General features: G+C 35.8%; 1 protein-coding gene across 1 annotated transcript; it reads left to right on the top strand.

Moving 5' to 3' along the window:
• The first annotated feature begins 1,985 nt into the window (after nt 1-1,985).
• LOC104604345 (uncharacterized) lies at nt 1,986-10,303 on the top strand. Its single transcript, XM_010268643.3, has 3 exons — nt 1,986-2,627; nt 7,798-7,917; nt 10,005-10,303. Exons 1-3 carry the CDS (start codon nt 2,070-2,072, stop codon nt 10,014-10,016), a joined length of 690 nt encoding a protein of 229 aa, XP_010266945.2. The 5' UTR covers nt 1,986-2,069; the 3' UTR covers nt 10,017-10,303.
• Nucleotides 10,304-16,099: the final 5,796 nt, after the last annotated feature.

A 16,099-nucleotide genomic window follows, 5' to 3' on the forward strand; every position in this document is an offset into this window, starting at 1 on the left:
CCCAAAATTTAAATTGCACATGTCATCACAAGATAGATATAAATAATTGACAAAATGCTAAAAATGGATATTAAATTAGGAGTTTAAATGCTGTAGTAGCATGTTTTAAAATTCAGATGCTAAAGTGAGACTGGTCATGGCCCATAACAGGCACTTGGGCAGTAGTCCGTCGCTCCACAAGTCAGCCTTCTCTACTTAGAGCACTCTCCTGGCTCTTAGGACTAAGTAGCTTATCAACTCGTCCCTCACACCGAGACACACACTTAGGCAACAAGGCACAAAGCACACAAGGAAAGAGAGAGAGGGAGAACTCAAAGAACTCTTTGTATTACTCAAGAGAGGGATACAATGCTTGATTGCTAGCTTCTAGAGTGTTACCTCCTCCATCCTCCTCCTTCTCTGTAGGGTCTAATCAATCTTGTCACCTCATGACACTAGCCCCAAAATACAGGGTACTAATCTACAATTTACCCTAAATATAAACCAACAAATAAAATTAGGGGTGAGTAAATGAGTAGGTTCTACTTAGAACTAAATGGAACTGACCTTGAACTGACCCTACCAAATATGTTACATGGTAGGGTCTAGTTCCAAATTCTTGTAACCGACCCCCACCTAGGCCAATTATGGGGTCTAGGGGTTTACCGTTCCTAAACTGACCTTGAACTGACCCTACCAAATATGTTACATGGTAGGGTCTAGTTCCAAATTCTTGTAACTGACCCCCACCTAGGCCAATTCTGGGGTCTAGGGGTTTACCGTTCCTAAACTGACCCAATGAACCAACATTGGTTGCCTTTGGTGGAACCTACCCTGGAACTGAACTTGCCTTGAAATAAACCCCAAAATACTTTTGGGGATGTGAATGTTTGAACCCAAGTACTCATAGTTATAAAAGGCCATGGTCTCACTTGACCAATGTAAATGATTTGATCATTTGTTTTCATGTTAATATTTGAATGTATATAATAAGTAATGTAAAAGGTAATATTTACAAAATTTAAATTTAAATTATAAATTTTGAACCATATAATGATAGTCTACATATTAACTTACTCAATTTACTCAATAGAGATAATGAAATTGTATATATTGGAAAGCAAGTTTTTAAAGAACATGTTTTTTAAGGGAGAAAGTAAATAAAGAATAGGAAGAATAGGTTCCACGGGTAGACCCTGGAACCGACCTTCACAGGATAGGTTCTAGTTCCAAAATCCCAGAACTGACCTCTATAGGGTAGGTTTCAAGTTCTGCCATGGAGCTGAAACGAATCAACCCATGCTCACCCCTAAATAAAATAAGGGAAAATTACATATTAGTACCATGTACTTTGGGCCTACTCTCACTTTGGTCCCCAAACTTGAAAATGTGCCAATGCAATACTTAAACTTCCAAATCGTGTCAATTTAGTCCTTGTCATTTGTGGTCCATCAATTATCTCTATCACGTGAGGACATGTGTGACTTAGAACTTTTAAAAATGCCAAAATTACCCTCCAAAATAAGACAATGTTCATCATCTTCTTCCTCGAGAATCAATATTAAACCAAAACAATATTGACTTATCATATCCATTTTTAACGACAGTATTTCCTTTTCCAACGTCATCTTCCACGTATTAAAACTAATGCAAAGATGTGGTTAATAAAAAAAGGTAGATGACATCCGAAGGGCATTAGTGTCCTTTTACATGCCACTTAACAGCTAGGTAACAGTATGCATTAAATTGGCACGTGGTTCAGTGTCAAACCTAACCGAACCTGGAGTGGAGTTATTGGATTGGAAATGGGCACACGTGGTCTGTCCGAATTGGGTAAACCAGCAAAGGACAACCATAAAGGACCAAGTAGTTCCGGTCCCGTTCACAGATTTCAGAGTATACATCTTGCTTTATCGGTTCGACCGGGTTATATCTGGATGAGCCACCAGGAAGAGCCGTATCGACCCGCTCTAACAAGTTCCAACAGACTATTACATCGGATTCTCTCCTCTTCAGACACAGGCACACAGCGTCACAGACAGAGAGCCAACGGAGCAAGCGTGCGCGGCGCGAGAGTGGGGAGAGTGAAGATGCCGAAGAAGATGGGAATAAACAGTAAAGCCGAAGCGTCTAGGGCACGAAAGAGTGCCACAGAGGCGGAGCGCAAGGATCGAGAGGCTCGCGAGAAGGAAGATCAATACTGGAGAGAAGCCGAGGGCACCAAATCTCGAGCCGCCAAGAAACGCGAAGAGGAAGCCGAGAAGCGTGCAGAGGCCGCTGCCCGCAAGGCCGAAGCCCGACGTCTCGCCGAGCTCGAAGAGAAGGAGATCGAAAAAGCTTCTAAGAAGCCTGACAAGAAGGCCAACCGAGTCTCTATCCCTGTCCCCAAGGTCACCGAAGCTGAGCTCCAGCGTCGTCGCGAGGAGGAGAGGCTTCAGATCCTTCAGCGCGCTGAGGAAGTCAAGAAGCAGCAGAGTCACACTGCCAACGAAGAGGAATATGAGCGCATGGTGCTCGTGTCCAATACTAACCGTGACGATTCCCTTATCGAGGTCCACTCTGTTGAGGACGCTATTGCTCGTATGGCCGTTTCAGATAACCTTCCCCCCGACCGGCATCCAGAGAAGAGGCTAAAGGCATCGTTTAAGGTATTATTATTATTTTCGTTTTAAAGTATTCCACCTGATATTCTTTGCTTTCAGCAATTCGGGCTTTGTTTGGACTCTTCTTGCTGAATTTCTCATTCTCTGGGTTTTAGTTAAACATCAAATACTCGTAAGCAAGAAATTTTCAGGGAAAAAAACACATACATATTCTGCTCCAAGCCTCCAACTTTTGACGGACATGCTTAAGTAGAAATCATCAGTAGGATAGATTGTTGCACTAAGCCAAATAGAGCTCTGATTTATCATTTCTTAGTGCTTTTTATTATCGGTTTTTTGCTTTTCTTTACCTTTTTTTTTTGTTAATTGTAAAAGTGGAATAAGAATAAATTATGGGTGCTTATAATTGCAATTGTCCATTTTTCCTTAAGAATCAATTTTAGGAGAAATGAAAGAGAAAAGGTGATTGCGTATTCTTTTCTCATACATCAATCTATCAAGGAAAGGAATGGTTGGTGGACCTATTGAACATAAGACAATAGTGATGGCTTCTCGCCATAGGGAAATGATGCCATCATCCTTTATGTATCCAAGCAAGGACATGCTTAGGAAGAATGATAATTAGTTTTCCTTTTCCTTGATGTAGTTTTTTTGTTGCCTCTGGTCCGTCTGCCCAATGCTCAGTTGATAGATAGAACTGGGTTTCGTTATGGGAGACTTGTTAAAAGGTATGTGACAAATCTGTGGCAGAAGTTGAAGTATAAATTGGATCAGTCATTGGATGAGTATTTGACATTATGGATACAAGCGAGGGAGGCACATGAGTTGCATGTTGTACATGATATCAATATTTGACAGAATGATAAGAGGTCCTCTCTATATTAATTTTTCTGCATGCATGTAGAAGTGGGGCGTCTGCTTTATATAGTAAAGATACATTGATGGAAGCAAAGACTTGCAATAGTTAAAACTTGAATGGTCTTCAAGAAAAGAATACATAGAAGTTCTCAAAGAAGTTGCTAGATTTCTTTATCACAGCACAGCTACACTTAAGAGTTATGAAAAGTATCAAGAGAAGGTCTGGATGGATAAAATATGGGGAAAGGAGAAGAATCTTACCAGTAAATAATGTAAAACTAGTACTTGATATAATTCAGTAGTAGAACGCAAGGAAGTTAACACATGTTTATTATGGAATAATAATATAATGAAATGTAATGTTACAGTAGTTCATTGGAATTTGGATACATAGGTAGTATTTTGGAGGATTTGTTTGTGCTTGCCTCAAGGGGTTTGGTACAAGGGTGGCTTGTAGAATCAGGAATGCAAGATGTTTTACATCACATTAGCTATTTGAAGTAATGCAATTGAGGAAAAAAGAGATTGTGGGTTTTACATGCTTGAAAATGTTTTATATGTTTGATTTTATTTTTAAATTTTCATTTTTTTGAATGGTAAAGTAAAAGACTTTTTTTTTTCATTTGAATGTGCTTTAAATGTTATGTTTATGTATTTTAGTTTTAGATAATAGGTTTAAACATTTATTTTAAAATTTAAGCTTAATATTTTTTTATTTTTTGCATTTTTTAAATTTTCTGACATTTGTTTTGGCATTTCTTTTGTATTTTTGTGCCTTGCTTCAAAAAGGTGCATGCCTCGCCTTGCGCCGGGTCCAAATTGACCCTTGCGCTTTTAAAACATTGATAGGGACCATTGCCTTACTTTGAGAATCAAGAAATACAAAGATAGCTTAACATGTGGAGCAATGTATTCATTTGGTTACAACACTTTCTTTTGACCCTCAAATAAAACATGGCATGCTATCAACCAAATGAAAAACTAGATCACCTAGTGAGCGCTTGCCTGGATGATTTGATTTCGATGAATTGATGTGTTCACATACTTGCAACCCTCTAATAAAACATAGGCATGCTATTAATCAAATGAAAAACCAAATTATCCAGTGAATGTGTCTTGTTATTGCTACCTCAAATGGCACACTAATAACCCCACTATCATATGAAAAAATAGAGATTGCCTCTAGGGTCTACTATCTTATTATGACGATTTAGATATACTAGGGTAATGCGACCCTCCAATGAAACACAAGCATGCTATAAATCAAATGAAAAACCAAATCAATGAATGAGTGCATGTTGGGGTGATTTGGATTCGATGAGTTTACATGGTCACAATACTTTCTTGCAGCCTTACAATAAAACACAAACATGCTAAGAATCAAATGAAAAATCAAATCACTTAATGAATACATGCCCTTTTTTGTCCCGAATTATTCAAAAATAACCCACTAACATATAAAAGATAGGGACTACCTCTAAGGTCTACTACCTTACTATGACAATCAAGAAATGCCAAGGTAGCCTAACATGTGTTGTGATGCGTTCACATGGTCACAATTCTTTCTTTTAGCCTTCCAATAAAATGCTAAAATGCTATTAATCAAGGGAAAAACCAAATCACCCATTGAGTGCATGCCTGGGTGATTTGATTTTGATGAGTTGATGTGGTCAAAGCACTTTCTTGCGACCCTCTAATAGGTCACAGACATTTTAAAACCAAATAACCTTTGTGAGTGTATGCCTAGGTGATTTGGTTTTGGTTAAGTCTGCATGGTGACATGGTCAATGAGTGCATCCTTGTTATTGCTACCCCTAGTGATACATGAACTACCCCTATTATTTGAAAAAATAGAGACTATTTCTAAGGCCCACTACCTTTACTAGGAATAGCTTAACATGTGGAATGATGAGTTCACATAATCATAACACTTTTGGCTTCTTAAAAAAAAAAAAAAACCAAACATGCTATAAGTCAAAGGATAAACCAAATCACCCAGTGAGTAGATGCTTAGGTTATTTGGTTTTCATGACAACAATTTCTTTCAACCATCCAATAAAACACAAACATGCTGCTATCAATGAAATGAACAACCAAATAACCCAATGAAGGCATGTTTGGTATTGCTACACCAAATGGGAATCTAGGATATACTACCAAACTATGACAATCAGGTAATACCAAGTTAGCTTAACATGTAGAGTGACACTTAGGCAATAAGATGGAGGGTTGTCTCACTTAATTGACAAGATATTTTTTATATGGTGTCCTTGGATACTTTTATTTTCTCAACTTTTTAAGATTATAATACTAGTTACTGTTATTTTTAATTATCAAAAAAAAAACTTTGTAAGATTATAATAGTAAAATGCACATTATTAAACTAAGATATTCAGTTTCAGTTAAAATACTGGTTTCTTTTCATTAATTTTCTTCAGACCCTCTATTTTATTAAATTTCTTTTCTTTCTTTAATTTTTTTTTCATGAATATGTTGATTCTCTATTTTTAAACGAAGTTTATACATTTTTTATGAAGATTATGGACAATAATAGTGAAAGATGGTTTCTGCTTGATATGGAACCTAGGGAATTACCCTAGGATTCATGGTTTTTATATTATTAAAAAAAAAAAAAGAAACATCACCTAGGTGACTTAGCCTCAGCTTGGCACCTTGAAAACTATGGTATGGAAAACTCTTGATGAAGGCTTTAATGAGGTCCCGACATCAATATTGAGCATGGAGTGTACTAGAGATTCTTTGGAGGGGAAGGATTCTTTGGAGGTGTACTAGAGCAGCAATACTTTGGACCATCTGGGAGGAAAGAAACAATAGGATATTTGAAAGTAAAAAAAAAAAAAGCAAGGAAGCTTTAGTTGAAACAATAACATTGAGGGTGGTTCATTGGGTAAAAAGTTTGAAGCTGTTTTCAGCCTTTAAGGTCGAAGATTTCTTCAGGGTTTGGGGACTTATTGCTGCTTCATCATCTATGAGACGACAGTTTGTTGAGACTTGGTCCCCTCCAACATATAGTTGGAAGAAGCTAAACTTTGATGGGAGTTGTGTGGGTAACCCAGGCCTTTTAGGTATTGGGGGGGCCATTAGAGACAAAAATGGTTCCATCATTGCCCTGTACTCCGGTCCTGTGGAGGTAGGTGATGTGACAAGGGCAGAGTTTCTAGCTGCAGTATATGGGGTTGAGAAGGCTAAAGAGTTGGGGATCAATAGACTGATCATCGAGGGAGATTCAAAAACTGTGATAAAATGGTTGCAGAAAGGGGAAGGGGTGACATGGCAGTTGAAGAATGATTTCAGAAGATTTTAATGGATGTCAAGGAACATGTCAATTCAGGTGGGATGGGTAAGGAGATCTGCCAGCAGTTTGGCAAATAGCTTAGCAAAGCAAGGGGTTCAAAGAACGTATATGTTTTGGGCACATTTGTAATTCTGTACTGGGTCAGCTTACTTTGCTGATTTCTTTTGTAACTTGTTTTTGTATCCTAAAGTATTTTAATCAATAATGTTTTAAAGTTATTGATAAAAAAATATTGAGCATGGAGTGATAAGTCATAATAAGCATTTACCTTGATTAATTGACATTTCTTCCATAAATATCTTTTCTATTTAGAACTAAAATGCACAAGGTACTGCAGTTGCAATCCATAGTAGAATCATATATTTTGACTTATAATAAACAATTTAGAACTTAGCAAGTTTTGTTAAGGTTTTCAGTTCAAAGACAAAATCGAAAATGTGGTGTAACCTGAACAACTTACAAATTACAACATTATGAAAAAAAGACCATTACCCAACCTTTGAATTTTTACAGCATAACTTAAAAAAAATATATATAGTAATTTTCATCTCTGATCCATATGCTGTCTGTATATTGGCTTTAAGTCTCTCAGATTACTTTAAATTGTATTACTTCTGTCTTTTTAGAGAGGTAGTTGATGACAAAGTACTTTATTCAAAAAATGGTTTACGGAAAATTAGGAAGAATGCATTTTCAAAAAAATATTACTTTCCAGAAAATGTTTATCTTCCAACCTGGTGGAGTTCATTATGTTTTTCTTTTCACAATTAGTAAAGCACTTGATGATGAGTAATAGTTCCTTCTTGTTTTTTTTTTTTTTAATATGCAATTATTTATCAGGTAGATGTGACTAGGCTTGAGTTATTCCAGAGAAGTAAGTTTCATAATCTTGTTAATAATTACTTCCTATCTGGATACAAACTGGTGGGTTGACAGTTCCATTGAATTGTTTGACTTATTGTGGTTATTGTACTCCACCAATTGCCACTTGAATTTCCTTGTTCTTACTGTGGCATCTATTGAATTTTACAACACATACAGGCATTTGAAGAAGCAGAGCTCCCCAAACTGAAGGAAGAAAAGCCAGGTCTTACCCACACTCAATACAAAGACATGATATGGAAGCTATGGAAGAAATCTCCAGATAACCCTCTTAACCAGGTAAGCTTCCCATAATAGACTTGAGAATTTATTTGTTGATTTGATAGTCTGAGTCATCATGATCATCATTTATCCTCTACTTTATTCCACCTATTTGGATTGGCAATGCAATCCCTGTTTCTTCGTGCAGTTATGCTAGGCCCCTATAATCCTTTCTCACTTTGTGAACCCAAGTTCTTGGCTGTTTATCATTTTTAATAGTTTTCTGATCTTTACTGTTATTATTGACAATGTTACACCAACATGCTTTGATAGATGGTGACTTCAGGTCCCATGGAAGTCCTGCTAAGAAACCTATCTACTTTTAATGTGAGCAGTTTAAAATGTTCATTAGTTTATTCATACAGTATAAATGGTGTTTTATCTTAAATTGTTATCACTAACCACTTGAAAAATTGCAGATCTTGTTGCTTTAGTTGCATGTGTTTTGCAGAAAAGATTGAAAAGATAAATTTGTTTTTCTCCGTGAGGAAAATATAACTACTTTTTAAAATCTTTGAAGAGCAATACTAATGAAAAATTTTGGATCCTTTTTTTTCTCCTTGAGAGGTAAGAAGATTCTGGTTGGAAGATGATCTGTCCTCTTCCTCCGGTGAAAATGAAAAAAAAAAAAAAGAAGCCAAAAAGGTTTTCCGGGATTTCAGATATGAAAAGAAGTTATTGTTGAGTGCAGATAATCTTAAAGATTTTATGTTATGTGGCTAGCATTTTCAAGTTTTTATGCTAGTATGATCAAAACATTAACTACAAAACTAGTCAACTGACTAAATCAGTTGAGGGCCATCGTAACTGTATTAATAACTAGTTGCTTGATTGCTGCAGTCATCAGATGGTTGTTGTTGTTGTTATTGTTATTATTTCAGTAACATTGCATCTTTCTCATTGGTTTGTGTGTGTATGTGCACACACACATGTGCAAGCACTCAAGTGGGTCATATAAGTTGCATGGTTAGAGATGCTCTAACTGTATTAATAAAATATTGTAGAATAGGTAGGTATATTTGTCTAGTCAGACCCTTAGGTAGACATTTTGGAGCAAAAACTTTGCAGAAATTATGTTTAAGGCTGGGTAGTAGTGGTTCAGGAGGCTGTTTGTCAGAGATTTATTTCACTGCTCCTACAGTAAAATATATAGTGAATTCTTTGACGTGGATCCTCCATGCCATTTAGAATGAAGAATCTTTCAGCACATAAACAGTTTAGGCACTGGTTGTCTAAAGGGATATTAGAGATAGTATATTTTTCAAATCAACAGCTTTCTTTGTCTGCTTGTTCAATATGCAGATAACAAAGATGAGAAAGGAAATCCCATATTTCAAAGTTAGCCTGATTGGATGTCCCAGGACTGTATGATATACATGTTGGGCTAAATTTGGATAGGACTGATACATGACTCTGGGATCCTCTGTATATTCATTTGTCCAGCCCCACTAGCTAGATTTTTATGGGGTCAAAAAATGTTGCCCATTGCAGGTTATAACCATGTGATTTTATAGTTTCAAAAGGGGGGAAAAAAAAAGAAAAGAAAACAACTTACCGTAAAAGTAACTCATGAGAGAGAGAGAGAGGGGTCCATTCATGGTGGATGTGTCAAATTCCAACCCCATGGATCCTTTAGATGGCACCTTTTATATGTGGTTTTCCTGTCTACTTATAGGCATGTGATGATAGAATTCAAAAAAAGCAGTACTGGGTTCTAATACTCAGTGATTTAAAAGGTGCACCTAGGCGCACAGGCGAGGTGCATTTTGGGGTATGCGCCTTGCCCAGATCCTAGGTGCATGCCTGGTGTGGCTAGGCCTTGTGCCTCAGCCCAGTTGTGTGTCTTCTTAAAATTTTGCGTTTTTTGCTTTTTTTTTTTTTGAGTCTAATGGCTGGGCCGGGAGCTTTGCCGGATTGCCATTCGTGCCTCAATGTGCAATCCATGAGATCATTCACCGGTCACGGATTGCCATTCGTGCCTCAACATTCACTCAGAAGGAGTTGATCCCAATTCTCTGCATAACAAGCGAGACCTTGCCAGCCTTGTATAAAATCTTAAATCTCCTCTTGAAGACTTGAACTCATAGGCTGATTTGCATGTGCAGGTAGCGGAGTGATTGCATCTCGCCTGCCTCCATGGGTTATTGTTTTCTCTAGCTTCTGTATCTTCTCTATATGTTGCTCCTATGAACTTTGGACCCACAGAGCTGTATGAGTTTGTGGTATTTTTCCTCACCGGGTCCTGGAGTGATGCTTTTTAATTCCAATCTGTTTCGCCTTGGCCACTCTACTTAGCCTGCAATTTATTTGTTACGCTGGCAATAAAACGTTGGCAGGTGTTGTATATATTAAGGAGACGAAATAGTATTTGAAATAATAGATGTTCGGTCGCTCTCTTTATCAACTGCAGCACAAGTTTATTCATTATTATATTGCACACAACCAGGCAAATGCGAACTTTTTACAGAAGATCCATGAATATAAGGCCTTCTTTGGTGGCCCAGGGATTTATTATATAGAATTAATTACTTATATAGCATATTTGAAAAACTACTTATATATATCCTGAATTTTTAAAATTAATTTAAATATGCCTTCTCGACCTTTCAAAGATTAAATCTAACAGATAAAACTTAAGGCTGTGTTTGGTTGCAGTGTAATTTTATTTGTATTAATTCAAATATATGGGGAATGCAAATGCAAATGATAAATATGCAAAACTTGATTTAATTTTGTTTTGGATTTTACTTTATTTTGCTTTAGGTCTTGTTTTATTTCAGCAACCAAACAAACTAAAATAAAATTTGAAACAAAAATTAATCAAAATTTACACTCGAAACATTTACACTGCCGTAGTTTCTCATCTGCAACCAAATACAGCCTAAAAGAAAATTCACCTTAAATGTTTCAAAACATGTTCCCACTTTTTCTGTAAAAGAAAAATAGCCACCTCCAATTGAGAGCACACTTGGGAATGATTAAATGTGACCTGAAGTTTCAGGGTCATAATCTAGCCGGTTCCACCAAAAATTAATGCGGTCGCTGATCGTACATCAAGTCATCAACCAATGCTCCAAATGATCAAACGTACTTGGAAAGACTGCCCCTGTTAAAATCAGAAAACGCTTCTGTACCCATGCGTTTGGCTAGAAAACGCATGGATGAGAGATGGGATTTAATCCTTTTTCCGGCATTTGAAACAGAGAAGATAGATAAATAACTAATGGATAAAATTTCATCGACTGGTTTCAATTTCTCTGGCCTATTGATTATTTTCTCTGCAATTTCATAGTTCAAGACAACTACACTCCTTATTTATTTTTCCAAGGAAAAAAAATACCAAACTCGATTTTCATGGGAGAAATTTACAGAGAAACTACATATGCTAACTTTTCAATATCTGAGTTTTCTGCAAGTTTTTTAAATTATTGGCACTGACAGATCAAAGAAAACTACAGCTTTTAAGCTTTTAATACGAGAAAAAGCAACAGAGAAAAAAACTTCTATTTTATTATTTCGTTGCTCTGAAAAAATAGTAAAGTATAACCAAAATGAAGAAAATCCATCCAAAGACAGACACTAAGAATGCTTTTTTTCCAATGTTTCCAATATTCAGGGGCAAATTTGGTATTATAAAAACCTTTGGAGTGAACTGTTAATGGCTCTAAACAGTGCAATGATAGAAGTCCTATTTATGTTTTGTGGGGCTGGTCAAATAAGTTAATTTTGAAAGCTCAGGGTATATAAAAATAGTTTCTCAAATGTATTAGGGTATATAAATAATTAACCCTACTTATGTATTAATGACATCCATATAACGTCTGCAGGGTGTATCGGTACTATTTATCCTACGATTTTTATTTTTTTAGCTTTTTCAAAATTTCAATTTTAAACATTTTTATATTGTTTAATTAATAATAAACATTGATTTTCTGAAAACACTTTAAAATAGATATATGAAAAATTAAAGACACAATATGATCATATCAATACTTTGAACCTTGAGTATTGAACCCCTGTCAGGGCCTAAAAAGGAAAGAAATACAAAAAAACAAAAAAAGACAAAGCAGATAAAAAGAACAAGAATATATGGGAGAATGTTAATGGCAGGATTATGGCAAATTAAGATGCTCTAGCCACCTGCCCTTGTCAATTGGATGTTGGGCTTCACTTGCCGATGTTATTAGCACTTCGACTATCTTGATATCTTTGCTGGTATCTCACGGGATGTAAGTTGGTCAAGTGGGGTAATTGCCCTACTTTCCTGCATTAATGAATCCCACATTAAACAAAATTTCTGGAGTAACCGATACGGTACCCTCTTGAAGGGTGGCAAAATTGCTTACCCACCGGCCACCCCCAAAAATGCTAATCCCTTCCCGCCTCTTTCTTTACACAGGTAAGTGAATATGTAGAAGAACGTTGGCACTGAAGTTATTGTTGCCTGAAAAACACTTGACTACATGAACTTAGTTACCCACCCATGTAATCGAAAATAAATGGCACCTGAGTTGAAAGACGCGCATAGCACGAAAACATGAGAATGGCCATTTTGCCATACGCTTGTAATTTCATTTATAACTAGTCACTAACATTTTTTGCCCACGCACTCTACTCTCAAGCTAACGTCTCTAATCTTTAATCTTTCGTCTCTACCACCAGGGCTGGAGCCATGGAGCCCGGAAATTTCTCAGTGGAGAGTAAATGCCATCAATAAGAGATGATCAAAAATTAGGTTTTTGAGGTCTTAATTCTTAAAAGTTAAAAACATTCTCTTGATAAGTTCAAAGTAACCTATAAATACATCTAAACTGTATTGTCAGTTGTCACACCTGGACCTGACCGGATGGTTCAGCTAATTATCAAAAATTAAATGTTCGAGGGTTTCGATTTTACAGTAGAATTTTTTCACAAATCACAAGTCAAGGCGGAAGAGGAAAGGCGCTGCAGTGAAATTTTGGAATTTAGCTCTGAAATTTTGTTACAGAGAAACTGAACCATGATGACATTCATGCCTCCATTATTGAGGTGTTGTACTGATATCCCTTACATAGAATTTACTTGTTGATCGCCTTACAGGACCAGGCTTTCAGCTACAATACTTTTGAAGCAAACAGGATTTTCAGAGTATGTTTCAAAGGTTTAAAAGAACAAAATGCTTTGGTAGCAGCACTGATGTACCTTTATGATCAGGATGATCGATGCCTTAGTTAGACTCTTATGTCTCAGTGGGATGATCTGCTGTTCCAAAGCACAGCCAAGGCAATGAGTTTGATAGCCTTCAGATTAGAATTTTGGAACAGGTGGTGGAACCCTCCAGCTATTAAAAATTTCAAATAGAATGGGGATTTTTTTTTTTTGATGAATAGAATGGGGACTTATTGCTCCTTTGATTCTATACTCCTATACTTTGAGATTGAGATATTCACATCAATCACTACTAGAACCAAGTAGAAAGCTTGGCTTGCGCAGACAAGATGTGTCCAAAGGCCAACTATTTGTTTCAAGAAACCATTTCTGTAACTTTTTCACATTTTCTGGGTTTTCAAGTATTTTTTGAATTTTCATTTAGTTTGGACCAGGTTGGACCCAATCCAATCCATTTGCATTTCAAATGGACTGGATCCAATTCAGTTTGTATAGATTTTTGGATTGGATTTGGTCAAATCCATTTGTAAATAGACCAACGTTGGATCTAAATGAACTGGACCAAATCCAGTCCGATTGACACCCCTACTCATAGGGTGTAGATATGTACAACTCACCCAGACCCTCAAAGAACACTCAAACACCAAGAGTAATACCACAAAACCACTTATGAGCAGTTTGCACTCAATCCCCATGCTGCAATGAACTTGCAGTTTGCGATGAACCCGCAAAACATTAAACAAAGTTACGATAAACCCACAGCTCACCAGGTTCAGTTAACGCCCGAACCTAAATAAACCTCAGAAAGACCCATCCAAAAGACCTAAACACACTTAAGTGTGCGATGAAACCACACCCGCTACAACGTGCAATAAACTCACAACTTGCAAGCCCACTTTGGATAACGAATAGAAAGGATAGTAGGCCAAGCCCACGGCGAGGCCCACATGTGCCCAAACACACGCGAACCCAAGACAGCAGAAGACTTTGCAAGCCGCCACGTAGATTCTCACCAGAGGACTTTGAATGAATATTGATTCTCATCATTCCATCTCACCCCTTCATTTTTTTTTTTCTGTTATTGTTATTTGTTTTGAATAAAACACCTCCAACAGTGGGTTTTGCAATGAACCAGGTATGATGATACATTTTCTCCTTTTATTCATACAATAAGCATGGATTGATTGAAATCCCCTTGTCATTAGATACGTTGGTTTGTTTTTTAAATTATATTGAGTAATGTGGTTGAGTCATTAGGACATGTGGAGCTTGTGCGAGAACCTCCATGGACTAGGCAATTTATTGGTGGCAAAGAAAATGTGTTTAATAGGAATAAAATGTTGTTTATACATGTATAAACAATGGACGGTAATATTGTCTTTATATTGAAACAAGCACATTTTGAACCAAGCAATGTTCATAAATAAGTGTTTTTTTATTAGAAAAAAGCACCTTACCAAGCAGATTTTGAGCGTCTTGCCAAATGCAGCCTAAATAATATTGTTCAAATGACTATAAATAAGACAATACATATGAGAAATAAATGCTTTGGTAGTCTATAGGAAGAATTTCATTACATTCAACATATGGGAAATTTAGACATCATGCAACATTACTAATAATGCATTGACTAACGTTTTAACTTCCAATTAATTAAAATTTTGAAATACATTTTAATGCATCTATCATCAGCATCATATATTATGATGCTTAATCATCATCAATTACTACATGTCATCATCATCATCATTATTATCCAATCCTTATCTCAATTATATGGATGGATTATATGGGTCGGCTACATGAATTCTGTTTTGCCAATCCATTTTTTAATGTCATATCCATTGTTAAATTATTAGTGCTTAAATGAATTTTGAATTTTTACTTTTGCTTCTATCCATCTATTTTTTGGTCTACCGCTTGCCTTTCTGGCCCCTTCAACTTGTAACAGATGGTGCTTCTTATGGGTGTTGTTAATGGTCTTCTGTATGCATGACCAAAACCATTTGTCTACTTTCTCTCATTTTATCTCCTATCGAAGCTACTCCTAAGTTCCTACGAATAACTTCATTTCTGATCATCAATTACTATATGTATTAACTCATTAAAATATTCTTTATTATTTATCAAATTCTTAATTAGTAACCATAGAAATTATATGTTTACTCTTAAATATATATTAGATTTATATCCATGATAATAGTAGAATATTCATAAATCCAACTATCAAAAAACAAACATACGCAAATGCAACTACTAAAGTCAAATAGTCAATTATATTTTAGTACTCGCCTAAATCATGTTCATGTTCAAAGTTTCAAATTCAACTATTGAATTTTAAATACTAGAAAACATTTTAGATTGGATCTATTATTATTTCTGTAAATTGCTAGAAGTTAAGTCACATGGTCAACCTGATCTTAATATACTAGCTAAAATCCTTCTACAAACTAAATTATTTAGTAATTAAAGAAAATATCGGTCTTAACTTATAAATAGCTTATGTGTGAGAATAATGATAGGGCAACCACAAATTCATTAATCCAATATACAAATCATATACAATTATGGAATTCATAAAGTTTTATTATTCAAATAATTAATTTATATTTACTTTTGTATATGTACATTACAAAAAATTTAAGAATCTTATCTTTTAAATAAATTTTAATGGATCCATGGGTATGGCAGATTATCTAAATATCCAAATTATAATTCTTCCTTCATGTAAAACAATAAAAACTTTATTTTTTTGTGATTTTTATGTCCTCATTTAAAAAAAAACCATATTTTCTCAACAGCACAAGGAAATGGTACTTGTGCCGTTGAGTATTAATGGACCTATAGTGATGATCATAACCGCCACTAAAAGTCTCTAACCACGAAGGTGCCAACATAGATTATTAAATTGCTATTCAATAATCATCCAAACTTTTTTGACAGTTTTTGTTGGCTTCCCAACAGTTTGAATCGCCAACATATATCCAATTACACCTCTGGTCCAAATTTGTTAGATCTATGTATTTTTCCCATAAATTGGAAAATCTGAAAA

Source organism: Nelumbo nucifera, chromosome 6 (assembly GCF_055504915.1).
Source record: "Nelumbo nucifera cultivar China Antique chromosome 6, China Antique-T2T, whole genome shotgun sequence".
In the NCBI taxonomy this organism is placed as follows: Eukaryota; Viridiplantae; Streptophyta; class Magnoliopsida; order Proteales; family Nelumbonaceae; genus Nelumbo; species Nelumbo nucifera.